The sequence below is a fragment of the Motacilla alba genome, chromosome 4 (assembly GCF_015832195.1).
Source record: "Motacilla alba alba isolate MOTALB_02 chromosome 4, Motacilla_alba_V1.0_pri, whole genome shotgun sequence".
NCBI classification, from domain to species: Eukaryota; Metazoa; Chordata; class Aves; order Passeriformes; family Motacillidae; genus Motacilla; species Motacilla alba.
Window position 1 is genome coordinate 25,531,905 of NC_052019.1, and position 26,459 is coordinate 25,558,363.

Sequence of the window (26,459 nt, forward strand, 5' to 3'; positions counted from 1 at the left end):
AATACGCTGTAGATACCTGACCTTTGTACTGCAGGCCATTCCTTGCTGCCAATTAAGCACCAGTTTCACTGACTCTGAAGCAAGTCCTCGTGCTTTTTCATTTATTTACTGTCAGCTTGATGACAGCAGCTGTTAAATTTATTCTGTGTCAGAATGTTAATAACAGCTTCTTCAAATTTTTCCCCAAGCAGCCTACAGAAAGATTATATTGGGAAGTGGAAGCCTGGTAGGCAAACCTTATTGGCTGCAGTTATTAGACCAGCATGTTTCTAGGATGGGTGCATTTTCACCACAGGACAGATCAGTGAGAGGCAGGAGCAAGGTGCTTTGAGTACATAAACCTAATGGAGCAGGTTTTTACTGCATCATGCTGTAACATATTACACATTAACTTGCAGTAATACGGCAAAACCAGTTTAACAAGAGCTGCTCAAAAAGATGGCTCATGTATTATTCAGAGTCCCCATGTACTTTATATGGTGGAGAGAGTTTGAATTTCACATTTGTAGTGCATCATCTCCTGAAAAGCCTTGTACTTCTGTGGCCTGGGCATAAACTGTGCTGAGCTCCATGTGTGTACTGTGGTGGTGTCTCAGTTTTGGCTGAGAGGGAGAAGAGCCAGGACAGCTGACCTGAAGTGGCCAAGGGGATATTTTGTACCATAGAATGTCATGATCATGGGGGAGAGGGAGGGAGGTTGGCTGGGGGCTGCTGGTTACTGCCTGCCTGTGGATGGGCTGGGCATCAGTCAGCAGGGGGTGAGCGCTGGTACTGTGCATCACTTGTTTCTCTTGGGTTCTATTCCTCTCCCTCTTGCTCCTTTGAATTGCTATTGCTATTGTTACATCTTACTTTTTTTCAGCTGATAACCTGTTCTTATCTCAACCCACAGGTTTTACCTTCTGTTTCTCTGTCCCACCAGGGTAGAGGCAGCGAGCAAGCAGCAGTATGGTACTGATGCCAGCTGGGGTTAAACCACAACAGTTATAGGTCTGCATTCAGTCATAGGTCTGATAAAGGGTTAAATGCTCATAAAGAAATTGATTATGAAAGTAAACAGTGACATCAGTTGCTGGCAATTCTTCTGGGAAAATACATGAAATAATGAGAATATCATGGTTTACTTGATGCAGAAATACCTTAGAAGTGTGTTTGAAGGTACTCCCAAATGTTCAAACAATGAGACTAACAATTTCCTTTCCCAAGGGTTGATAACTATCAAAATATTATCACAGTAAAGATGACTGATTACTGCCAGGACTATATTTGATTGTGAGATGCCATCATTCTTCAGAAATTCCAAACTTTGAGGGGTTTTCTATATTTAATTTTAATTTTACAGTTATTTCTTGAATTTGGAAATAAAAAATTAAACTGTGACTCAATTTGTGACAAAAATTAAATTGAACTCAATCATTCTTTATCTAGCATGCTTTACATATTTTGTCTACAAAACCCTATAAAACTAAATACTGTGGTGTATTTACCTATAAATAATTCACAATGCAATCACAATTGCCAAGAACATATTTATTTGCAATGATCTGACTATTTTGTTTTAAATAATTATGAATTCCATCTACCTTTCCTTCTCTACAACATATTTATGTTGACCATAGTTAAGATTTAAAATGAAAAGTGAATAATAACAGAAGAAGTAGGGGTACAGACATGTCCATGTAAGGTACCATAGGATCCATCTGAGCTTTACTGTCAGGTTCCAGTTTTAACTTGCCCATGAACCATTCTGGCCATTTGCGAGGGGAGGGCTAAGGCACTGCTTTGTCCAAGCAGTGGGTCCAGGCACACGTGTAGGCACTGCTCCAGCAGCCACTTAGCTGGCTGTCCCTTGGACAGAGCCCTGCTCTGCTTCTCCAGGGCCGGATGCTCTGCAGTGCACAAGGACTTGCCTTTAAAAGTGACCTAGCCAGAGCTTATCATAGGTTCTTCCATCATTTTTGCTCTGCCAATCACTATTCCCCAGCGCATGAGTCATAGTAAGTATAAATAATGTAGTAATATTGATGCAAGAATTAGTGTAACTCTGAACAAAAGAATGAATAAAAATATCTATAAGGTGAGTAGGCTTGGTTACTGCTTTTCAGAGAGATTTTTCTCCCTAACCATGGAAACAAAGCCTTGAGAGTCCCAAATCAGTGTCCTGGAGAATCTTTCTCAAATAAGAAAAACTGTGCCAAGACCAAACAGCTGCTTCAATATGTAGGATGCTGGTACTATGATTTAGGTAGAGACCTCTCTAACAGGTTGAAGTTTTCTGTACCAGCTACATTAGTGGCATGCTGAATGCTAACCTTTCAGGAAAAAATCTGTGATTATGTCATCTCTGTTAAATCTCTGAGGGTCACTATTAACTCTGCAAAAGTAGGACGTCCTTCAGGTTTCTGAAAAGAAAAGCAGAGGATAAACTTGTGTTAGCAGATTGGTTGATTACATTACCAGACTTCAGAAATTGGATAGAAGTACATATGAGATAACACTTTAAAATTACATTTCATTTTATTAATATGGCAGAAAAGATCAAATTTGTCATTTTAGAGAAAAAGAAAAATCTGTAATCATCAGCAGCATGAGCACAGACACTTGTAAAAAAATCCTGAAATTTCTTTATATTTATTTCAATTCTGGATCAGAATTCCTATGGAATTTCTCCCTGCAGTAGGTCTATGGAAAGCCCTAGAGTCAGGAAAACATGGTACTCAGGAATGCTTCCTGTGATTTTGAAAAAGGATCTTCATTGCTGTATAATTTGAAGTGCTGCAGCTCAGAATGGAACAAACTCCTTTCTGGTGGCAGACAGGAAAGAGAACTTCTTCCCCATGATCTCTCTGCTGGCTGGCACCCCAATGGAGGTTTGCAGTAAGCAGGCAAGCTGGATGCAATTTAGATTTCCATCTCTTAAGCTTTTTTTTTTTACTCAGGATTTAAAAATTTTATTCAGAGTTGTAAGGTGGGAGATAAAGGAGACAATGGTAGCAGGAAGATTCCCCAGCTACTCACTATGTATGCCTGCTGTTTTACTTGAAAAAATTGCACACAAAGCTCTTCAGGAAGGAATTTAACCTAAAATAAAGATGCATTTCTTCTAGAGACTAGAGAAGGAGGGCCCTTAAGGGATCAATCAAATGGAGAAGTTGATGAAATCAGTGTTTTGTTACCAATATCGGAAGGAATAGGTGCTGGACAAATGGTGAAAGAACATGAAGTACTAAATCAGCTTGGAGAGGGTGAAAGTGGTGCAGCCTAGGAGCTGTACTGATGTACAGAGATACTGATACAGACTTGAAAAAGGAGTTTCAAAATCTACATTTAGTGGGCATATCCACTTGGTGTATGAATGTGTTATCATTCAGAGCAGATCTAGAGAAAGCCATGAATGATGCAAAGGCACAAAAAGGGTATCACATTGCACCCAGCAGAGAAACAGGAGAGCAGTGGCATATTCCAACCCAGGAATGGTCTGGACCTGTTGTACTGATAGTGTGCTCTATACTTCTCAGCTGCAACAGTCAAAAGAAGCAGAGGCTTGTAGACTTTGGTGTGATTTGTGAAAAACATAGTTGGAGATGCTGAGAATGCCGCAGATGTGAAATAAAGATTTAATGCCTTGGTCTTTTAAGATTGTTATTATATCCATGTTAAAAATTAAGAACAAAGTAATACCTCAGGGAAAAAAAAAAAAGGGAACAAACCTCATGCCAGCAGCTGTACATGACTTTGTACACAGGATGTGATGCCAAATGTGGTCGATAAAGTCGGTTACCCTGAGAAATCTCACGGACAACTTCAGCATTCGACTTGGTTTCAAAAGGCATTTTGCCTTCTGTGAAAACTTCCCACATCAGTACACCTAGAAGTCAACAAAAATAGGTTTAGGACAAAACAAAAGATGCCAAACCTACAAACTTTTAACAAAATTAGGAGAACAAAAAACACTCCTGATTCTTCTGTGTCTTGGAAAATGAATGAAAATACGGGCAGCCTGAGCTGAATGAAGGATACAACCCCAACAACTTTCAACTAATATAATTCTGCTCTCTTTTAAGTCAGCTAAGGTGATGGTCCATGAAACTCAGATGAATATGTTTGGCTAATGAGGACTCATCAGAAATGCACATTTCAGTCAAAGTCTACTTTTTTGGTGCAGAACCTTTCAAATGAAAAATCCATTTATCCAATATAAGCAAACTTTGAAAAATGGGAAGGACTGAAGCTTAAGATAGATAGCATGGGTAAAAATTTACACTTCCCTAAATCACATCAGTAGGGGGAAGCGTGGTTGCCCTTTCACCTGATCAACTCACCAAATGACCAGACATCTGATTTGCTGCTATATTTTTTGAAATGAAAGACTTCAGGAGATGACCATTTGACTGGAAACTTGGCACCCGAAGAGCTAATATATTCATCATCAATGACATACCTGAAGAATAAGAGGAAACCACATATATTTGAATGAGTGACATTTCCACAAATGGTTTAGAATTCCAGAAAAATAGTACCAATTTGGAAACAACAAAATTATATCACTATTTTAGTATAAAATGCACACAAAAAAAACCCCATATGGGAAGCAATGCACTTAAAGACATTTCTGTTTAAATGAATGATTTGGATTGTTCATCAGAAATATGTCAGAATAAAACATTTTGATACAAGCATAAAAATGACAGGATGGTTATTGTTGTCATCTTTTGGGTGTATATTAATAAGATACATCACTTCACCATGGGCAGGAAAATCAGTAGCAATAAATAATTAGTCTTTCTTAAAAAGAATCCACCTTTTCAACCGCTTGCTCTACCCAAATAAGACTCTCACTGTCCATCATCACAGACGCCATTTCAGGGACATCGTTATCAAAGCAACACACAAAGGAATGTTCATCACATTCGAGGCAGCAGTTCTTGTAGGTGCACTCAAGTAATTGTTTTTCCCCAAGCTTATAGGAGCTGACCTCCCAGATAAAATTAAATTATGTGCCTGATGCAGACATTTATAGGGCAACATTTTAAATTATTACTAGGCTGAGCCCAACGTCCTTATGAACTCTGGGCACATTTTCCAAGTATTAATGCTCCTGAGCAGATCACAGATGTGCAGTACACATTTATTCTCAGGGAAAGCATAAAGGTAATTTTTTTTAAAGCACCTTTTAAAGGAGGTCACATTCAAATAAGTAATCTTTTTGCCTCACTTTCTCATTTTGGTGCAGGCACAGAAACATGGAGGCTACTAAATAAGGAACACGAAATAGCTGTATAAAATAGTTTGTAGTAGCAGTTGTGTGAGCTCTGAATAATTAGGTTGTGTTCCCATCACGTCTCCACAGCCTCCCCAGGAGAGTGAGTCCTGGAGCCACACCACTGATCTCCATTTTGTGACCACAGTGAGCCTTTCAGGTCCATTATTCTTAGGCTGGACTCTGACAGCCACCTTGGTCTTACTGTATTTTCTCATTCATTTGGATAAGTCCAGAGCCCTGATACTGACCTTACCCTTTTGGGGAGCAGTACAACTATGGTACAGGATTAGCCCTTTGAAAAACAAGTCCTTACCTATAAACTGCTAGGGTGTTGTAAGCCTGAGGTGACAAATAGAAGGCAAAACTGAAGGAGCATGGCTGTGCTGACCTAACGACTCGCAGCCACAAGATAAGTGTTACCACAACCTTCTGTTCAGAGCCACTGACTGTCTTTCAAGCTCACCTGCCCCCTCATGCTAACCCACAGAAAAACCAGCCAGTAAAACATAAAAGTGGAGAGCTTTGTGCTGGGCTTGCAAGAGGAAAGAAGAAAGAAGACATCCCCTTTGGGTAGCATTCAGTCATTTGGCCAGCTCATCTGTGTCCTCTGAGGAATGTCTGTGAAGCTACAGCTATGATTCTCAGGCTGGGGCTTGTCAGAGTTGAGAGTGCTCTCTTTCCCCACTTTGCCTGGTTCTGTCACTAAGCAGAAAAACCACTTCCCTGCTAGAGCAGCATGTGTCACACTTCCTACCCACATGTTCCTCTCTGCATCCTGCCTCATCTACTCAGCTACCGCTGCCTCCAGAGGTCAGCACCAGCTCCCAGGTCCGTCCCTAGTGACTTTCTGACTTCCATCCTGCTCAGCAAAGTTGGGGAACTTGTTTCTTCAGGCTTCTGGCTGCCCTGTGCACTCTGGGCATTTCTCTGTCCATAAACACCTCTGCAGTTTACCTGGCACTTTGTTTACCTATCTTGCACTCACCAAGAGCAAGAGGAGGACGCGACATCCAGTTCATGGTACAATGGTTAAACAACATCGGGATTGAAAAATTACCCCCAGTGGGATTCCCCAAACCAGTGAAGCAAGCAGGGAGGTTAATTAAAGATCATGCTGCAGCTGTCTGAGAATAGGTGCTCACAAAACCTTTGTCAATGGTCTCGTACCTTGCCATGCCAAAGTCAGATACTTTAACCACGTGGTCCACATTGACTAAACAGTTTCTTGCAGCCTGGGGAAAATGAGAGAAACATTTATGAAATCTGTGCTTAAGAATTTTAAGAGAAATACAGCAGCTGGTTGTATTTGCTCTAGCTCATGATGTTTATATCTGAAAGGAGATTAGTGTATTGGTCAAAAATATTTGTGAATTTTTGTCTCTGAGTCAGTGAACATATTTCATTACTGTGTAGTTACACATACATAGCACCTAGCAACTTAAATGCTTGTAGTATGAGTTGCAATATGTTTATGTATCCTTAGCAGTGAAAGACTTATAGGCTGCAGAGTCTAATGATCCAACCAGATATTTTCCTGAACATCAACACTAGGGACAATTAGTGTAAATTTTTTAATTTGTTTTGTGATGTTTTCATTACAGAAATCAGGAACGTCCTGTTAATTTTCAAGATTTTACATTTCTTCATGAAACTCGGTAGGAGAGGAGGAAGATTTCCTCTCTACATCCAAATGTGAGCATTGAATAAGTATCAAGGAGTAAAGAAACAAACTCCTTTCCTCTAATTCCCTGCCTATGGGCAGAAAAGCCACTCATATATCCCAGCATTAATGAATGGCTGTAGGGAGCCAAAAAATATAGATAGAAAAAATTTCAATTTTTTTAAAATTCTCATTGTTGCTGACCTTTTGTAATGCTGTGATTTTGGTTGTGTTCTTTTGCTTTCACATTGAGATGTCCTAATACCAGATAGGATAGTTCCATGTCAATATCCTGATTTTCTGTGAGCTCTCAAGGGGTTTTTCCAAAGGAAAAACTTTTCTCTAGTAGTTTTTTGAGCTGTCCATGGGCAAAACAACAGCTGAAAGGTTTGGGTTTGCCTTATTAGATCCTGCAGTGCTGAAGTCTTAGTGGCCCATAAAATGCAACAGCACATTCTCTACTGCAAATATTTGATAAGAACCTCAGAAAACCTATTGTGCTTACCAAATCACGGTGAATAAAGCTGTTTCTTTCCAGATATTCCATCCCTTCACAAACATCCTGGCACATGCTCAGGAGAACATCTCTGCTGAGTTTCCCCCGCCTTTGCCGAAGGTAACTGAGCAGGCAACCATTTTCCATGAATTCAGTCACAACGTAGAGAGGTTTGTGATGTGTGCACACTCCATAAAGCTGGACCAGCTTTGGGTGGGAGAGTTTCCTGTTTGAAATCACATTTTAGACAGGCTAATATTTGCTCTTGGCAGGTAACTAAACCTTTGATTCTCATGATGGTTTTGAAAAAAAATTTCACTACTTGATAAACAGTGTCCTATTCAGCTGTCTTCAGAGTTCTCCCAATATTAAGCACATTTCTCTCTACAACTTCTTCCAAAAAGTTCTCTCTGTGAACTCATAATTGTTCATGAATTATATAAATGCAAGGCTTGATTTGGTTGATGCGAAATGGAAAGGTCTAGTTACACTTTGTTGGCAGGCAGGGGCCTGCAAGGTTTCATCTCTTCTGGGCTTTGCCAAGACCTCATGTGAATATTTCCCTAATTTGCAAAATTTGCAGATATGGTAATACAGTTTCTCAAAAGCTTTAGTTGGATAGAAGCTCTGCCAGTGTTCCTAGAGACACTGAATTATAGATTACAGAATAGTTGTAGGAGCACATTTACATTTTACCAGAACATTTATTCCCCATTGAGGTCCATAGTACAAAGCAAGGCACACTCTAAAGAAAGAGTCTGGGCATAGGAAGCATCTGCATCAGCTTGGTTCAGACCTTTACATCAGCTTTTCTGTCCCACACATCCGCCATTCCCATCAAACTGCTTTGTTTGTTTCAAATGGAATTAGGTTATATTTATTTCTTGGTAAATGGACAGAATAGCTTTTGTACTTACATCATCAGTTTGGCCTCCTCTATGAAATCATCTTCAGACATTGCACCTTCATTGATTGTTTTGATGGCAACCTTGATAGTCTCTTTCCATTTACCAAGATAAACAACTCCAAACTGCCCACGCCCAAGTTCTTTCAGTAACAGCAGTTCAGATGGGTTTAATCCCCACTCCCCTGCAAAAGCAACCCGAAATGTCAGGAGTCAGGCCAGCTTTCCTGAGCCATGCTCCAGGAGACACGTGCCCTGCTGATGGCAGTTAATGAGCGCTGCAAAGCATCGCACTTGTTCGTCAGCTATAGCATGAGTTTTAAATATCTGAACATTTTCACTGGCTCATATATGTTTAAATATAAATGCTGTTTTACAGCTTAAAGAATGTGATTAGCAATTTTGCTTAATGTAGGAATGTCTGAGGCTTGAAGATAAGGCGAGTGTTTAGCTTTGATTACACATGAGAACTTTTTTGGCACAATGATGTGTGATTTTTTAGCTCCAAACCAGTTCCAGATGGATAGTATAGCTACAGAACTAGTCACTGGCTACCTTTATTGTAATAACTACAATAGTTCAACCCTTCAGAAATATTAAGCCTTGAGATTCATGAGAACATGAAAGATACTCAGTTTTGGAGGTTCCTATTGTCCAATAGATAGTATGAGATTCTCAATCTATATACACAAAACTGGCATTTATTGCTTGCTTGTTTTAATACCACATAAGATTCCATTCTTATTTCTAAAACTTGCAGGACTGGTAAAAAAAAAATCTTCTCCATAAATGGTATTAATTTCAGGTTTCAGTTTTGGTTTCCTAAGCATTTACATAAGTCAAATAGCCTTTCAAAAGCTATTAAATGTCTATTTGAGTCTTAGGTTTATTTAGAAAATTCCAAATAGCTCTGAATGCACTGGTGGTTGTAACAGAAGCACAACACTCACTGCACGGAAGCAGCTGAGTCAGGTGTCTCATTTGGTACTGACACCTTAACACTGTTTGTGTGTTTATTATTACCAAAGAATTTCACGGATACAACATAATTAGTAGCTGGGTCAATATAAGCTAAATTCTTGCCTAGGCAGATAGATAAATCTCCTTCACAAGAAGATAAAAAAGTTACCATAACTCAATCCTGTGGTTTCTGGTGAGGTCCGTCCATCTGATCCGACTGGATGTCGGAGACGTGTGATGAGACCTGTCGGGGACAAAGCCACAATATTCTGCTGACCAATTACTTAATTTTTAAATATGCTATCATACCTCTTCTCAAACAAAACTACTTGAAATCTGATGCAAATTTCTTATTTCTTGAAGTTATTTTTGCCTAAAGCTTTCTCAGATAAAACACTACATTGAGAAGAAATGGAGAAAGACTATTTAATAGGGCCCTTACTACAAAAGTATTTCTATTTTCATAAAGCCAACAGTAATACTCTTGCCTTTTTGTACCATGATAGTGAGCTTAAATGAACTCTAAAATACTGTATCACCGACCTAAGCAGGGTCTGCCAGTATGACTTTCAGGTTTGAAATATTTTTGTGTCTCCTTTATTTTCTTTGCATTCATAAGCCAAGAGTACTAGTGAATACATCCTTCACCAAGGACCCCTTGAATTCATTGATTTTTCCCACCACTACTTTTAGGGCCATTTCTGCTACAAATGTTTCCTACAATTCTTCTCCCTCCAGCAAAAGGCTCTGTCCATTCCCATATCTTCCTCTCTAGTGCAAGGGATCTCCATGTGTTTTCCATTCTTCCCTCATTCAGAGTAAAACCATTTTATCTTGAATTAAAATGATGGGCAGAACCAAGGTGAAGGATATTTTTCATGCTAAAAATTAGAAAAATCTGCCATTAGCCAACAGTTAGAGGTGTCTAACTCTGGTAAGCTGAATTGTGCTCCCTAATTCTGCCCTTGATTGTTTGTGTTATGGGTTGGTTTTTTTTCCCAAAATCAGTAGAATGCTGCCTGCTGATGCACAGCATAGCTCCTGCTTTTATTAGATTGCATGTATGCTGGTCTTTGTCGTAGACGAAGAAGGAGTTATGATCAAATTTCACCCAAGTCCCATTCAGTCAAACGTGAACCAAGAGAATACAGAGCAGGCTTTTATTTTTGCTAAACTCATTTAATACGTGTAGACAAGTTTGGTAGTTTCACTTCCCCCGTGGTATATGCACGTGACAGCTGTGACTTTGGCAGAAAGAATCAAGGCATATTTTAATTCATTAGCAATAGAAAGAATCAAGGCATATTTTAATTCATTAGCAATAGAAACACTTGTGTCTCTTTTTATAAGGAAAGTATTAGAAAAATATGCAAAACCATTATCAGCTCACATACATTACCTGCAGCATTGTGTTGATGATACTCGATGAGTTCAGGAACGGATGAGAAGGCATAGTTTTCTGCTACATAATAATGTCCTGAAGGATTTTGTTTAATTTGATAATGTAGAATATCTCCATTATGACTTCTGAAATCAACAAAGCATTATAATTTTCAGTAAAAATAATTTATACCATAAATCTGCTTAAATTTCACTATGGAAACAGAAAAATCTGAAAACTTGAGACACAGTTCTCAGCTTAGAATGGCTCTGTGTAGCTGGGACACTGTTTCAAGAGGAAGAAAAAAAAAAAAGATTCCTTGACTGGTTCTTTCTCCCAGCTTTGGGAGATAATTGCATAATGTCTTTTTTTGCCCAAGTATTTTTTATGCCTGTATCATTGCATTCATAAGAAATAGTCACAGTGTTTAAGAAGTGTTCCTCCTCATTTAGGATTTATTTGAATACAACCTCTTAAAATTAAAATGTTACTAATTACCTGCATTTTTCTGCCAAAAAAACTTATACACATATTTATGTATAGCATGAGATTAAATTTTCAGTTCTACTTCTTCAAAGGGTCTTCATTGGAGCTTTTATTTGACACCTTTGTTTTTCAGCACTTCTTGGCATTATCTGTCTTTTTTGATTTCTGTGTATTTTGCTGTCTGCTTATCCCTGCTTTCTGTGACACTCAAAATTAAGCAGTTTAAGTTTGCATTTCAGGCTGGTGCTTGCTGAAGGTTAGTACTCTAAACTGTGGACACATGGTCACAGCAAGCAGAGATCAGAATACATTATACAGTCTGCATTACTGAGCCATTGTCAGAAACACTACTGAGCCTACAGAAATTGTGAGTCCGTCCCCAGCACAGCACCAGGGTGCTGGGGAGGGCTGACCCCAGGTTTTCAAGGAGGGAATGAAGGGAGGGAGGAAGAGGGTGGAGGTAACAGCAATACCTTATCTGCTCTCACCTCTGGCTTGCTGCAAGAGGGAGAGAAGTTGGTATGGGGGAATGGGGGAATGTGGTGAAGAGGGTACAAGACAGCTTGAAATAGGTTAAGTCAGTGGTGTAGGTGATACAGAAAAGTGTGAGTCCTGTGGCTGTTGTCTAGGAAAAGTAAGATTGCGCAGTAGAGGTGAGGTGATTTTAGGAGACAAGCAGGTGAAGTTTGAGCACAGCAGAGTCTGGGAGGGATTACAGTGCACAGAGCCTGTGGAGAAAGGAAACAGTTTGGTGCAGTGGCCAAAGGCTGTGGCACGGTTTCCACAGCAGATCATTTGAGAATTTCAGTGAGTGCAGGTAATCCTGTCTTGCCAGGACATTTGCACACTGACTCCCAGATCCACCACCCACGTTGATCTTTTCTGCACACAGGGTGATTAACTCTGCATGAACAGAATCCCAGTGGTTTCCTGCTCTTGTGCATGTCCAACCTACCCAATTATTCTGAGGAGTCTGAAGGAAGCTTTTCCATCACCACTTGATTCAAACCCCAACCATTCAGAGGAACTCACCCCTTAGCCCGTGAGTACATGGACAGCGTAAGGAGACCCTGCCGGCTTGAATCTCTGACAACAAATGCACCTTCTTTGGGCTGAAAAGAAATCCAAGTAGAGTTATTTTATGCTTTTGAGCTTCAGTAATGCTCTCTTGAGATAGGACTTGCAGCTGATTACCAAATTCTGTAGAATACCTATGACTATTTGGGAGGAAGATCAAGAAGTAGAGAACAGGAATGGATAGCCAGGTACATGGCAGAGCAAAATAAACCAAGAGAAAATAATAAGTGCCAGGAAACTTTTTAGAGATAAGCAATTTAGCTGAATTATACTCTTCAGTGTGAGGTAGTGAAAATTCTTCAATTTATTAAAAAAATCAAATTGTACAAATCACTAGGAAAAAAAATCCAGTTAAAACAATTCTGTCTGAGATGTTCTTCCTTGGTCTTTCGTGTCCTGGGCCTGAGCCTAGGACCCAATGAGTTTGACTGAATTAGGCACTTTGGTAACTGACAGGGGGTAGAATGCAATGTGGATTGTTTGCTCTGTATTTAAGGAAGATGCAGTGGTTTGTTAAGTTCTGCTAAACTCAGAGCTAATAAGCTTACCACATGGATTTCAGTTTTTAATGTCTAATGCAACAGATAAGCACAGTGAGCCCCATAATTTGATTTATCTGGCATAGAAAATCTACATAGAATTTGCTGGGGGTACAACTTCAAGCTTTGTGAAGTGTGGATAGTCTGCATTTTACACTTACACCAGAAATCCTTTTCATTTTAAGGCAGAAATCTTAAAATTTACTTTCTCTCTTACAGAATACCAATGAGATTTTGATTTGACTGTGATAATGCTCTTGATGCCTCTACTGATAGCTATTTTTCAATACTGTTAGCTCTATGTGTAAGCTGAGTTACCTTCTGGAGCAAAAGAAGTTCTGCTTGGCTTCTGTTCATGTTTCTGCAGTACCATCTGCAACAAGGACATAACCTATCCTTAATTTCAGCCAGTAAAAAAGAATGTTTGCTTTGTTTCACAGTTTAATAGTTGCATTCTTCCAAATAAAAAACATGTGTAGAACTATCATTGTATATGAACACGTCTTACATAATTTGGAATTATTTTATTAGACCTTTTTTTTAAGAACTTTTTGGCCCCAATTTACTGTGACTAAATATTAGCTCAAATAAAAGAAACCCCAGGAAGAAGTTATGCCAAACTGTGATAAAATTTACAGTCCTGGATGATGCGTCCAGCCTTTCTTCTCTACAATTTTTCAGAATTTTAATCTTCTCTCCTGTAATTTAAATTTGTAGTAATTGGAATTACCTACATGATCACAACGGGCAAAGATCAGAATACAGAAACATTATGCATTGGGTCTACAGAAAAAGGAAAAATCTGGATTCTGACACTATGATTCATGAACATGAATGTTAATTCATTTTAAGAGTAATGTTTTGGAACAAAAAAAAGAAAGCTTTTGATAAACATGTTCACATCTAATAAAAATTTGAAGGATCAAACACTAAAATGTATCTCTGCAATCCATTTTTAGAAATCAAAGCACAATTATAATTTTCAAAGGTACTTACTTGTATGTTTCTAAATTGCTTTTCTTGTTCTTGGTAACATAGTTGCTGGGAATTAGACCTTCATTCCTGAAAGAACATATTGGGGATAATATTATGGTATGTAGGATGGTAATATTATGCAGTAGGATTAAGATATACATCATCCTTTTGTTGAATCACAAAGGTTCCTTATCCTAGGGGCTATGTTGCTAGATACTGAATTCCAGCATTAGAACTGAATAAAAATTTGAATCCTTTCATCCCAGGCACAACCTTTTTGTCCCACAATTGTGGATGGCTACTCAAATGAAAAAGCCAGATGGTATAGGCTGAGATTTAGGAAAAAAAAAATGTTTCTCTTCCGAACCAGAAGCCACCATTTTTATTTCTGGCCTATACAAACCGTCTATATGAAGAAATACAAAGTGTGCACTCGCTTGTATGTTCAAAATAGTTGTCAGTGTACTTTTACTGAAAACATGAGTTGAGAAAAAGCATTTAAAATATATAAAGGAGAAATCTGAAGGGAAAGGAACATACAACCATTCCCAATATCAGAGTACAGGATATACCGAAGATAATGCAAAGGAGAAAGGGGAGCAACACAAAACAAACATAAGTGTGAAAAGGATCCTAACTGAAGTCATCTAGCTCTCTAAAATAACCAGGTATTTTGGGGAAGAGGTTATGTTTCAGATATGTCTTCATGATCTCTATGGCTTCATAACGTTTTCACCCGTATACGCTCCATTGTAGAGCACTTGAAATATGGAAAGCTGGATTTCCACATGGCTCAGAGCCCAGTGATTCACATGGTCTTCAAACACCCTTATGTTGCTCAGGAACTTACTGAGTGTAGGGCTTAACTCTGAATTCCCAACAGATTCGAGATTCCCTGTCCATTTCTGGGGTGCCAAACCCTGCTGAAAGTCTGCCCAGTCAATCTGTGTGCCTCATATATAGTTGAATACTTTCAAGCCTGTTCCTAAATAGTCTCATAAGTCTCATTCTATCTGCCCACTTTTGCACAGGTTGCTTTAAGTTGCTTTTTTCTTTCTGTGTAGGGAGATTGAAACAGATGCCCTCTCTCTTACCCATGTCGGTCTCTTGCCTTCCACCAGAGGGGATCATACTGTTCGAGGATAATGTATTCTTCTGCTTTCTTGAGAGGTAGATCTAAAGGCCCTCTAGCAAAGAAGTCATAGAGTGCAATAACTCTGGGTTTGTTCGCGTGGTCTTCAAAAGCCTCAGGAGGCAGAGGAGGTAATGGCTTGTCCTTAAACTGTAATTGGCTCTTGCGCTGCTGAAAAATCAAAGTATTTTTTATGACAAGTCTTTTCTCTCTACTATAGATTGCTTAGTTACTGACACTCTGTCATTTTTATGCAGCAAAGAACTTCATGTGCTCAAGAGCTACTTACTCCCCTGCTTATTCTGGTACTGACCCACTGTGTGGGTCAAATCACTTCAATTCTCTTTTCTCCTGCCAAAGTGTTACTTACCCCACATTTCCAAATAGATTCATAGGAAACATCTGGTTGTGAGGCCGAGTACTGGGTCACCAGGATAGTGTCAGGGTCCAGGTCCACTTTTGTTCTCATTTCTCTGATTTTGAAAAACATGAAGCATTTGTGTGAATGCCTATCTGTAAACATCCACATAAAAATATCCATGGCCATACATCCCTTCCTTCATTTGGGACATGCAGAGTGCAGTGTCTTTAAACTTCCACATATTTGCTCTTCTACTGAAAATGGAGGGATTTTAAGAAGTCCTTTATGTGTAGATATTTAATTACTGAAAATTTAAGCATTTCACATACCTTTCTTGCACTGAGCAGCAGCAGCAGCAGAAAACAGACTGGATGGTGTGATCTGTGAACAAGAACAATTTCCATATTTGCAGTATTCCTGTTTGTTTGCTCGCAAAACTTACACAATTAAGAACTATCCTATGTGCTTACATGCATTGTTAGCTCTGTCTTGCTGTGAGATATCTAGCAAATAATTACAGCAGATAATTTCCAGTTCTTTGAGAATTAATTTGTCTTTATACATCTTTTCTCAGCAATCTCAGTCACTTCTGAAATTCTTTTGTCCCTGCATTACTCCTAGAGTATTTGTGGAATTAATTCAGCAGAAATTAGTACAAGTGTAAATTAATGCAGTGCAAACTGTACACTTCTGCTTGGAAATTTGCCAAGGCTGCTAGGAAACATTATCAAAGCCCATAGAGAAAAGCCTTCAGCTCTGCAGAGCTAAGTCCTACTTTAGTTAAATTGACTTAAGGCCAGAAGTTTTGACCTGATGGCTTGGAATTTCAGTTCTCAAGCAAAGACTCATGTACTGATCTATGCATTTTACATCTTTCCTGGTCATTGGTAAGCTTCTTGAACTACACTTTTCCCTCCCGATAAAATTAATATTTGTTAAGTTCATAACTTACATCAGAAAGTAGGCCCAAACTGTGATGCTGTTTCAGGAAGACATGGCCAACACTACAGATGGGGAACGCTTTGATACACTGAGTGAATAATTTGATTTAACTTGCTCTCCTCATGGCCAAGGAAGATGCTGACACTGAGGGCTGCACAGCAGTGCGTGCTGTCACGCAGCAGGAAGATGGCATTTCCTGCCTGACACTTCTCACCCCCACATGCACTCTCTCATGTCTTGTGCTCTTCCTTCCTTTCTCTTGCCTCAAAACCCACCAGAAAAACTAAGAAAGAATTATAATGCCTAAACTCCTGTATTTGAATTTTTTAAAAGCTATAATTTAAAATACAAATACATTGAAAATAGAATTTACTCATTTAAAACATTTCTGCTTGATTATCCCTTCTGCTAGATCACTGAAATAAATGGAACTATTCTGTCTGGTTTCCTTTGATTTTTCACCAAGGACATTTTCCTATACAAAACACTGGATTTTTCAAGGAGTGTTAGAGTCACATATTAGCTGGCCTAGATCCCCTGGTCCTCAACTCAAGTAACCACACTGACGAGTTCATAAATTAAAGATTAGTCACAGATGGTATCACTGAGAGTTGTGCTTCAGCAAGGAAATCACATTTTGGATTCCATATTTGGAAGAGAACAGAGAGACCAGTTAGATTTGCCATGTTATGAATTACAGACTGCTTGGACAGAACACAGGAAAGAAATACAGGCTAAGAGGAAGAAATATTCTATAATTTTAACAGTAAATTAATTTTGAAGTCTGTTAAAATAAAGTACTTATGGAGCTATCAATTATTTTAGATTCCACTTCTCTGTTTCCGTCCTAACCAAAAAGCTTCCCATAAATTAAAAAAAAATAAATAAAGTAATCAAATCTTGCTTCTTTTAAATCCATACCAAGGAAAATTTCTCCAGCCCCTTCAGCCCCATTAAATCTTCCAGTTCACATTCCCTTGAGTTCTACCAAAACACAAGCTATGTACACACATTGCTTTGATCCTTGGGGTACGTCATGATGGAACAACTAAATTCAGTAGTTTAAAACCTAGGTTTAAATTAAACAAGAGGAGTATTTGAGGTGTTGAATCTAGAACTTGCCATCTTCCTTCTTCAACTGTATAGAGAATTTTTTATTTCTGTAATTTTTGATGAAAGCTTGCCACCTTAGACAAAGTTATTTTACACAGGAACAAACAAATACAGTGCATTTCAGTGCTATTGTCTTTTTCTTTCTGGAAATGAGCAGTTTAGGAGGAAGACACTCATTTATAAAGCAGTATCACATTATCTCCCTCATGACAGACAAGCAAACACCAATCCCAACACTTGCACAGAGCCATGACAGTTCTGTACATCAGACCTATTAGGATGCTCTGTTTCAAAACAAGAAATAACCATGGCACGAGAAGCATGTGGCTAAAGTAAAAACATTAGGAAACCGGTGTTGAAGCTAATCTGACAAATACTCAGCCTAAAAATGTGCAGCTGACATTTTGATAACCAACTTTTGAGTACTGGAAATAAATTTATCTGTGCACAACAGAGCAGGTGGGATGCAAGAGGAAGAAGAAAAAGATGGGTCAGCTGTCAGAAAAAGCCATTTGCTTAAGCAGCTTAAGAGAGTCCCATCAGAACAGAGAAGGCAGAGTGTAAACACATCGTGGCCTGATACAGTCCCACAACACCCAGAATACACTTTGGGTTGATAATGTTGGCTGAATACATGGCAAATTCACACATATATGTGCAATCTTCCTCCTATCCTCAGTTGTTACTCACTGTAAATGGCAGCTTTAGAAAAGGAACATCAAAGACAAAAGCAACAAGAAATCAATTTTTAGAAATGAATTTTTGTCATTTCCATGTTATAACCTTGCTAGTTCAACATTTTCTTCACTTGAGTTTGCTTTCCTGAATCAGTTTCCCAAAGCACTACTAACACTGCAGACACTCCAATCCATGTCTAACATTTGCACTCTTCCACCATTTTTTGCTAGAAGCTCTTACAAAGGAGCAGAAGGTTAACTGTGTTCAACACTACAAACTCAGCTTCACCCACCAAACCTTTGCTGTAACACAGCATGCCTCCTGGTATGGTCTGACAGCTTTCAACATTACTACAAAAATCAATAACCTGGTAGAAAGCCACAGTACAGTTTACTTCTAAAATCATTTTAAAATACAAGCTTTCAGCTTTAGATGTGTGCAAGCTGAGGCTTCCTGTCCTTCCTGTGAGTTACCTCTACTCTGAAGAAAGACAGGTTTAGTTCTACCAATCTCTCAATCCATGCTTATGCAGTTCACAAGTTTAAGAACAGTATGTGGGAATATCTCCCTATCAATATGTAAAATCAGTTGCTTTGCTAAATTCGTTATAAAATGGATTCATATTTTTGTGTTGATTCTGAAAGTCCAGACAAGCAATCTTAACAGAGATCCCCTTAGCAGTGCAAGAGAAAGTAGATTATAATTTTTATGCCAATATTTAAATACTTCATTTGCTAAGTACACTGCTTTTGCACAAAACAAAACTACAATACCAAAATATGCAGCCAAGTTTACTTACAGGTAGAATGAATCATATCTGGTTATCCATTTATGTTAAAATGAAAATGCAAACCTCTCTTCACCAGCTGTGCCAGTAAAACAGCCCAAACTGAGCTCTTTGCTCTGAAACGAAGCATGGTAAACCACAAATATTGTTTGACCACGCCTACTTACCTTCTATTTTAAAAAAAAGACCCAAACAGAGTAGAAGGAGAAAAAATGGTCTGCTTTCTAGTATCAAACATTTTATAGGAAAAAGAAAAGTTATTAAACTGTTACCACTAGGACTAAGTATTGCTTAAAAAAAAAGTAAAAAGCCCACAGCAGATATAAATCACAGAATGGTTTTGTTCAAATGGATTTTTGACCCCAACATTTGACAGAATTCAGTTATAATAAAAAAGGGAGGAAGGGCTGAAGTTGCTTAAGGGTGAGTGAGCTCCTTGAGAAGAAAGGATGGTAGAGCAATTCCACCTGCCTTTGAAGACACCAGGAGAGTCAGCAACACAGCTGCCTCTAAAGGTGGCCTCTAGATCCTTCCTAAATTTAGCCACCTAAGGCTACATTCAATGAAAAAAAATGAATTTGTCTAGAAATTGGGTGCCTCAAAGTTCCGGAACCTCCTAAGTATCAAGCCAAATACCAAGTGGACAGAAATTATCTTCAGGTACTGGGAAGAGGCAGGTGAAAGGGTCAGATTCAAAGCACCCACTCCACTGAGAAAACTGCTGCCAAAACTTCACACAGTTATGGTACGTTTTATTATATAAATTAATGATAAATATTTATTATTGCAATGAAATAGGCTTAAGGTTCATTGCAAGCAATTAATCTTCTGATTTTCCTAAGTTTCATTTGGGTTTTAAGGGAAACATTATTTATGCCATGATGTGTTGTTCAGGAGTTAGCAGCACCATACTTTGGAGACTCTTAAGAGAAAGTGGGATTCAAAGGAGCAGTTAGGGAAGGAAAGGTGTGCTTGGCTTACCTTAAATGTTCCACATTGCTTTTTCCACTACTTCTTCTACCAGGTAGAGTAGAAACCCTTAGATTTCCCCTTTCAACAATGCTTGCTGTTGGTATTGATTGGAGAGTGGTTTTGGACTCAGCAGTTTGACAGGTTAGTTTGCATGGTTGGAATAATCTTCTGAGACTTTGTCATGAAGGAAATAGGCGTTTGAACCTTTCTGGCAACCTGTAGCTTTTCAATAGACTAGCATGATAAGAGGAAAGCACTTCTTCCAAGAAAGAGGAGGCTTCCTCCTTTTGAACATAAAGGCAAACATTAAGCAAAACAGTGTGGGAATCTAAACATCTCTAAAATTGATTACTGAAATACTCCAGTGCCACAATGATGGAATGTATTAAGCTAACTATGGTTACTCTTAGTAACTTAATTGGAAATCAAATTCATCATACTTCTCTCTGACTACTCGCAAAAAAAAAAAACTTTTGGTGCAATCTATTTGCTATTACACATGGCACAACAGCACAAGTAGCAGCAGAAAAGGAAAAAAAATAATAGAGCTCCTTAGAAGGTGACTGCAGTGAAACAGGAGTAAAAACAGTCCTCATATGCACTGCTACACAGTTAGGTTAACTGAAGTAGGCTTCAGTAAGACTGTGGAGATGTCAGCCTCCAGCGGAGGGGATGAGGCATGTAACTTCCAAGGAGAGTTCAGGTAATGCTGAACATTTCATCATGGACAAATTCATTTAAATATGTATTCATTCTGCCATATATATATATAAAAAGAGGGAGAGAGTGTATGCATACACACCAAAGTGTACATATCTATATATGTATATATCTATATATTCATATATACATATATATACATGCACTACCATAATGCCATATGCGTGTGAACAATTAGTTTGACTTATGATGGATGCATTGACAGTAAATTATAGGCTACAAATCAGTTGGTTCCAAACAACAGTTAACATTCAGTTTATTTACACACACATGCAGTATGATATGTTCTGTTATGAACAGAAAGGTTAGAGCACTATATGTACAGACAACAGACAGAAACACCAGCCCTTCTTAAACACATTCGAGAATTTCTTTCATTTACAACCCCCCCTGTATAGAACTGTGTGTTTAAGTGAAGGAAGGACACATTTTTGCTTGAACATTTCATGGCAAAAACCCCCCACTTTATATAAATAAATGCATTCAATTTATGTATTTACAGTACATACAGCATATAAATAATTTTATAATTAATCCAAAACATGGTACTATGGTTCACTGACAGCCAGTTGTGCTGAATCTTGGACTTATTTTTCATTAGTAACATGAAGACTAAGCATGGGAGATCTCTGGTAAACCAACTTTACAATGACTCCAGGCACATCATGGCTCAGGAAGCAGAGCTTTTAGAGTGTTATGCTAAACTGAGCTGGTAACAACTTACTACGTGCAAATGAAAGAGGTGCATTTTGTCTTCTTGATAAACACCCGTCAACCAAGAAAAATAATGTTTCTGGAGAATCTCTGGGAACATTTCAGTGTCAGTAAAAAGCCATTTATAGATACCTTCCATTTTTAAGCATGCAAATCACTACTAATGCTATTGCCCATGCAAAGAGAAACCCAAAAACATGGACTGTATGTACATGAACCTCAACCCACTAAATACAATCAAGGTTCCTGGCCTCTGGCCACATTTTCTCCCTCCCTAAAGAGCTGAACTTTACAGCTATGCTGACTTTTCAGAGAAGATACAGAGATTGCTAATATTGCTGAAGATACTGTGCTCATTTCCCAACATCATGGAAAACTCTCCTTGTTCTGGAGTGCATCAGATATTACAGGTTCCCCACATTGTTTATTTAGCAGCACCCAACAGCTCACAGGATCAAGTTCTTAAAAAGAAACTATGAAGCCACATATCTCTTGGAAGTGCCTGATTTTCTCTGCTTGTGCTGCTATTGCCTTTTTTCAAAAAGCATCTTCACCCTCTGCAATGTCAATGATTGCATGAAGCAACTCTTCAAAAGTCGGGCGTTCCTCTGGTTTCTAAAAATAAAAAGCATGCACAGTTGTGATCGGAAATCAATAAGGTTGTGTTGATTTTGATAAATTACTGGACATATCATCATTCTTTGGTGAGGAATTTAGCAATTCATTAGGTATTAAATGTAAAAATATTTCCTTGTCTGCATTTTGGGATGTGTCACTTAATCTCAGTAAGCAACAGTTTTCTTTATGCTTTGAAAAAGGCATAAATAGGTGTTGCTGGACTACACTCTTTATATAATTCATTATTTTGTATAGTTTTACACCTTTTTTATTTTTCTTCCCCATTCCCACCCTTCCCAATGAACTGCTCCAATCTTTCTTTATGCAAGTTTTTCATGCTCCTAAGAATTTTGGGTGTCATTCTCTGATGCCTCTTTTACATCAACTTTACTTTCTGACCTCAGAAATGAGAAATGATTTAATTTTGTTACTAAATGCCTTCACATACTTAATCTGACAGTTCATTTATTTCATAGAAATTTCTTCAATGTTTTATCTTATCAGAGCTCTAGTTCAGTTGCACATGAATAGCTGAGAGACCTGGATGCACTCAGAATGCTGCTCTAGAGAAGATAACTGCTGTTTCTAAATCAACCTTTATTTCAATTCAAAGACAAAAAAAAATTGCAAATATATATATATATAAATATATACCTCCTGCCAGCACATCATCATCATTTCATACATCTGCTTACAGGCCAGTTTGGGCCGATACAATCGATGCCCTTGGCTAACCATTGTTACCACTTCATAGTTGGAGCTTTTTTCAAAGGGCATTTTTCCTTCTGTATATACTTCCCACATTAAAACACCTGGGTGGAAAAAAAAAAAAAAAGAAAATAACTAACTTCTTAAACATACATGTTTATTAAACACATGTGTTTATTTTGAGCCCTGGACTCAGGAGAACCATATTCTAGAGACTTTTCACAAGTGTCATCACTGAAAACATACTATTCTAGTAGCATGGGTTTTAATGAATAACGGAACTAAATGTGTCTGTGGAACTTTATCACTAATAAAACCATGGCAAATGGTTTCTCTGAGCTTCTTCTCAGATGCCTGAATCCTTCTCAATAACCAGAGCTTAACTGCTACTGATGAAATAGAAAAAATACACTTTCTTTCCATGATGAATATCTTACCAAATGACCAGACATCTGACTTGCTGCTGAATCGGCTGTAATTAAAGACTTCTGGGGGGCACCATTTCACAGGAAATTTAGCCCCTGAAGAACTTGTGTATTGGTCATCAAGGACATACCTAAAAAAAAAAACCACACCAAAAAAACCCACAAAAAACAAAAACAAACAAACAAACAAACAAAACAAAAAAACAAAAACCAAACCAAAACAAAAAAAACACCAAAAAAAAAAAAAAAAAGAGAGAGAGAGAGATGATATCCTTCTGTCAGCCTTGGAATATTAGAAGCTCATATTGCCACCTAATGGCCACGGGCGTTAGCATCACAAGATAAAAATAGCTTCCCTGGGGCAGTACTACTGCTTCAGCCACGACTCTGTTCATTTTTCATATTACCCAAGAGTCCTTTCTTGTGATTTATTAGCTATACAACAAAGGTCTAGGCCACCTGCTAGTTAAACATCTCCATTATGGGAGAAAATGAGGGAAAAGCAGAAATTTCATGTTCTGTTTTTCACCAGCCAGTCTGAGTTCAGTTGTCAGGGGACATAGAAACTTAGCAACACAGAGATGTGGCAAAAGTCAAACCACGGTGCTTTAACACCTTTCTTGGAAGAGCTGCTCCCACCACTGCCTCACCAACACATCACCCACGCAGGTGCTAACAAGGGCAGGAAATTAACCCCCCATCCAGATCTCAGCATCTCCCAGCCCTTCAGCTAGCACAACTCTGAAACAACTTCCCCAAGAGAATCCCAAACTCACTGAACAGCCTCTTTCTAACATCTATTTTACCAAAACACAGTTTAACTAATATCTCTGCAGCAGCTCTGCCCTCTGAAACACAAACTCTGTCTTTTTTAAAATGAGTAAGGAAATCAACACAGAACAAGCAAGCATTAAAGGCACTAGAAAAGAAAAAGGCAAAACAAACCCCATCAAAGGATGTTTCATAAAGAGGTCAAAAAAGATCATTTTTGTATGCAATTTTGCTGGTCTGTGTTGCCTTTGGGCTAAGTACAAAGCTTAGGTGAATTTTTCCAAATCTCCATAAATGCCTTTGCACACTCACACATACCTTGTCATTCCAAAATCCGAGACTTTGACTACTCCTGAGTCACTCACCAAGCAGTTCCTGGCAGCCTGCAATGGGAATAATTAGAGCTGGATGAAAACTTGGGAGTCTCTTGCACACAAATTACACCAATCTAATAATCTCTTTGTATTCAATGCTTAGCAAGTCAAGCCATTTACCACGTTCAGTGGTGTATTCTCATTATAAAAAGTACATGTGATCTCCTCTTGATAGTACCATTTTCACAACTACACTATTGTGGAAAAGATCAACAGAAAAAATTACCATCTCAAGGGATTAATGTGTGGTGAAAATGGCACCAATACAGAAAGGAGATAGGCTATTATATCAGCACAAATTGCTACTATTTATAAACATTTCAGAGAGATTTTATTCCATTTTCTTGGGAGAGAAAAATCTCTCATGATTTTCTGTACAGAGCAGTTTTAGAGACTTGAATAGACCATAAAGAGCCAACTTCATCCACTCAATTTTCTGCAAGAACAGACAGTTGTAAACAAACAGGCCATTTCAAAAAGGAATAAATACATTCAAAAATAAAAATTTCAAAGTGGAGTGTATTGCCTAATGGGATGTTACCAGGTCTCTGTGGATAAAGCTGTTCCTCTCCAGGTACTCCATTCCCTCACATACATCTTGGCACATAGTAAGCAGAGTGTCTTTACTCAAAACTCCCCGTTTTTGTCTCAGGTAATTGAGAAGGCAGCCATGCTCCATGAACTCTGTCACGATGTAAATGGGCCTCTGTTGTGTGCACACACCATACAGCTGAACTAGTTTAGGATGTGTTAGCTTCCTGAAAAGATTGAGATCATGTCTTATTACTTCCTCCACCCAGTTCTAGTTCTCCAGCACCCAAAACTGCAGAAATACCACCTCCCCCAGAGTTTATTATAATCAGTATACAGCATCAGAGGCCTAGGACTGGAAATCCAAGTGCCAAGCACACAACTCACATCATTACTTTAGCTTCTTCAATGAAGTCCTCTTCATACATGGCACCTTCCCGAATTGCCTTGATGGCCACTTTGTACTGTGCCCTCCACTTCCCGAGGCGCACCACGCCGAACAGACCGCTCCCCAGCTCTCTCATGAATGTCAGTTCTGAGGGGTTAATCTCCCATTTCTCTGTAAAACAAAACAAGTTAACAAACAGTTAAGGAACCTACTGAGCTGGTAGAGGATAAGGAAGAGGAAAGAGAAACTGGACTAGTAGCAGATTAAGGAATTTAGGCAGAAAATGAGAATTAACTTGAAAACTGAACACTTCTGTACATCACAAAACAAACTTTTAGGTGGACGTGACCTTTAAGCAACTCCTGACTAACACAGAAATCAAAATTCAAACTTTCCCAAGGCCAGCAATTACATACTGATACTATCAGATTTGATTTCAACAAAATGCCACCACAAAGTTGTGCCGACACATAGAAGTTGTTCACATCACCACGCTTGAAAAATGGCTATTCCAAATTTATATTTTAAAACAGTAACCCCTCAACAAAAATCAAAGGGTCAAGTTTGAGTCAGAAGTCTGGAGACTAATGAAGGAAGCAAAGGCACAGCTTTCTAATAAGGCAGAGGTCAAGATATCCATGGCAGAAAGCATGGAGGAAAATAGCAAATTTCACTGGAGCACCAGTGGCACGTGGTGCCTCTGCATGCTGATACTCTGTGCAAGGGTCTTGAAAGTACAGCTTGGACCAGCATAAGTTCATATAGCCAATGGCAGCACAGGATCAGACCTTTACAAAACTGTAAGAAAGTACTGTAGAATCTCAGCATACATAAAATCATTAGAATAAATGTAGATGAACATAACAGGCAATCACCATAGCTGAATCCTGCCGTTGTGGGTGCTGTCGTCCTCTTTGGGGTCACGGGGTAACGCAGCCTGGTAACGAGACCTGAGGTTCAATGACAATTCAAGAGACACAGTTTACTTCTGAAACAGCACCAGGCAGCAACTCAGCCTCTCATTCACTGCAGACTTCAATTAAGAATATGTAGAAAAATCAGTTATAATAAATGAAAAGTGTGGGTTTGGGGTATATTTTCCAGAATGTCACCAGGAAATTCTGGGCCATCTGAGTTTGATGTAAAGATCTGGAAATTATAGCTCTTGAGGGAGATTTATGCACATATCAGACTTGGGAAAAAGAAGTATTAGTATCTGTGCCTTGAACCCAATTCCTATACTCTCCTCATTTCATCATACAGTGGGCAGAGACCAACATCAGCCATCAGCTATGGATCTAGAGTAGGGATTTTCTAAATAAAACATTATTGTTCTCCTCAACTGTTTGCTGTATGGGAAGGTTAGATTATTTCAAGTGGCAGTGACCAGCAGGTAAAAAGGTAGGGCCTCGAGAGTTTTCTGGCAAAGTACCATCCCTATCTATCTACTGTGGGTTACAGGCAGCTGATAAAAACACAATGTG

General features: G+C 38.6%; 2 protein-coding genes across 7 annotated transcripts in view; both read right to left on the reverse strand.

The window, feature by feature from the left end:
- Window positions 1-1,508: 1,508 nt before the first annotated feature.
- LOC119700507 (tyrosine-protein kinase TXK-like) lies at window positions 1,509-20,544 on the reverse strand. Of its 3 annotated transcripts, none has more exons than XM_038135710.1 (15): window positions 19,736-20,544; window positions 15,564-15,615; window positions 15,244-15,346; window positions 14,836-15,044; window positions 13,763-13,828; window positions 13,085-13,139; window positions 12,183-12,262; window positions 10,683-10,810; window positions 9,453-9,527; window positions 8,337-8,508; window positions 7,429-7,645; window positions 6,431-6,495; window positions 4,323-4,441; window positions 3,711-3,868; window positions 1,509-2,402 (listed from the first exon to the last, which is right to left on the reverse strand). In XM_038135710.1, the coding sequence occupies exons 3-15, from the start codon at window positions 15,340-15,342 to the stop codon at window positions 2,334-2,336; spliced, it is 1,512 nt and encodes a 503-aa protein (XP_037991638.1). In that variant the 5' UTR covers window positions 15,343-15,346; window positions 15,564-15,615; window positions 19,736-20,544; the 3' UTR covers window positions 1,509-2,333. The 3 variants fall into 3 exon arrangements, with proteins under 3 accessions (XP_037991638.1, XP_037991636.1, XP_037991637.1); XM_038135708.1 differs by having other exon boundaries at window positions 18,767-20,544; XM_038135709.1 differs by having other exon boundaries at window positions 16,187-20,544.
- A 133-nt stretch (window positions 20,545-20,677) lies between these two features.
- Window positions 20,678-26,459, reverse strand: part of TEC (tec protein tyrosine kinase) — a 44,269-nt gene continuing 38,487 nt past the window's right edge. For 3 of the 4 annotated variants that reach the window (XM_038135706.1, XM_038135707.1, XM_038135705.1), the window contains 7 exons: window positions 25,851-25,925; window positions 24,975-25,146; window positions 24,598-24,814; window positions 24,001-24,065; window positions 22,924-23,042; window positions 22,433-22,590; window positions 21,570-21,775 (listed from right to left, as the gene is read on the reverse strand). In XM_038135706.1, the coding sequence (XP_037991634.1) occupies window positions 21,698-21,775; window positions 22,433-22,590; window positions 22,924-23,042; window positions 24,001-24,065; window positions 24,598-24,814; window positions 24,975-25,146; window positions 25,851-25,925 (884 nt within the window). In that variant the 3' untranslated portion in view covers window positions 21,570-21,697. Of the gene's footprint in view, window positions 21,776-22,432; window positions 22,591-22,923; window positions 23,043-24,000; window positions 24,066-24,597; window positions 24,815-24,974; window positions 25,147-25,850; window positions 25,926-26,459 lie in introns of all 4 variants that reach the window. The other variant, XM_038135704.1, reaches the window with a different exon arrangement.

Excerpts from the sequence above, each read along its gene's own strand:
- LOC119700507 (XM_038135708.1), bottom strand. Across the intron at positions 12,263-13,084 it reads AACTTCTTTTGCTCCAGAAG|CCCAAAGAAGGTGCATTTGT; the intron begins GTAACTCAGCTT and ends ATTTCTTTTCAG. Across the intron at positions 4,442-6,430 it reads TCTGACTTTGGCATGGCAAG|GTATGTCATTGATGATGAAT; the intron begins GTACGAGACCAT and ends CTTATTCTTCAG.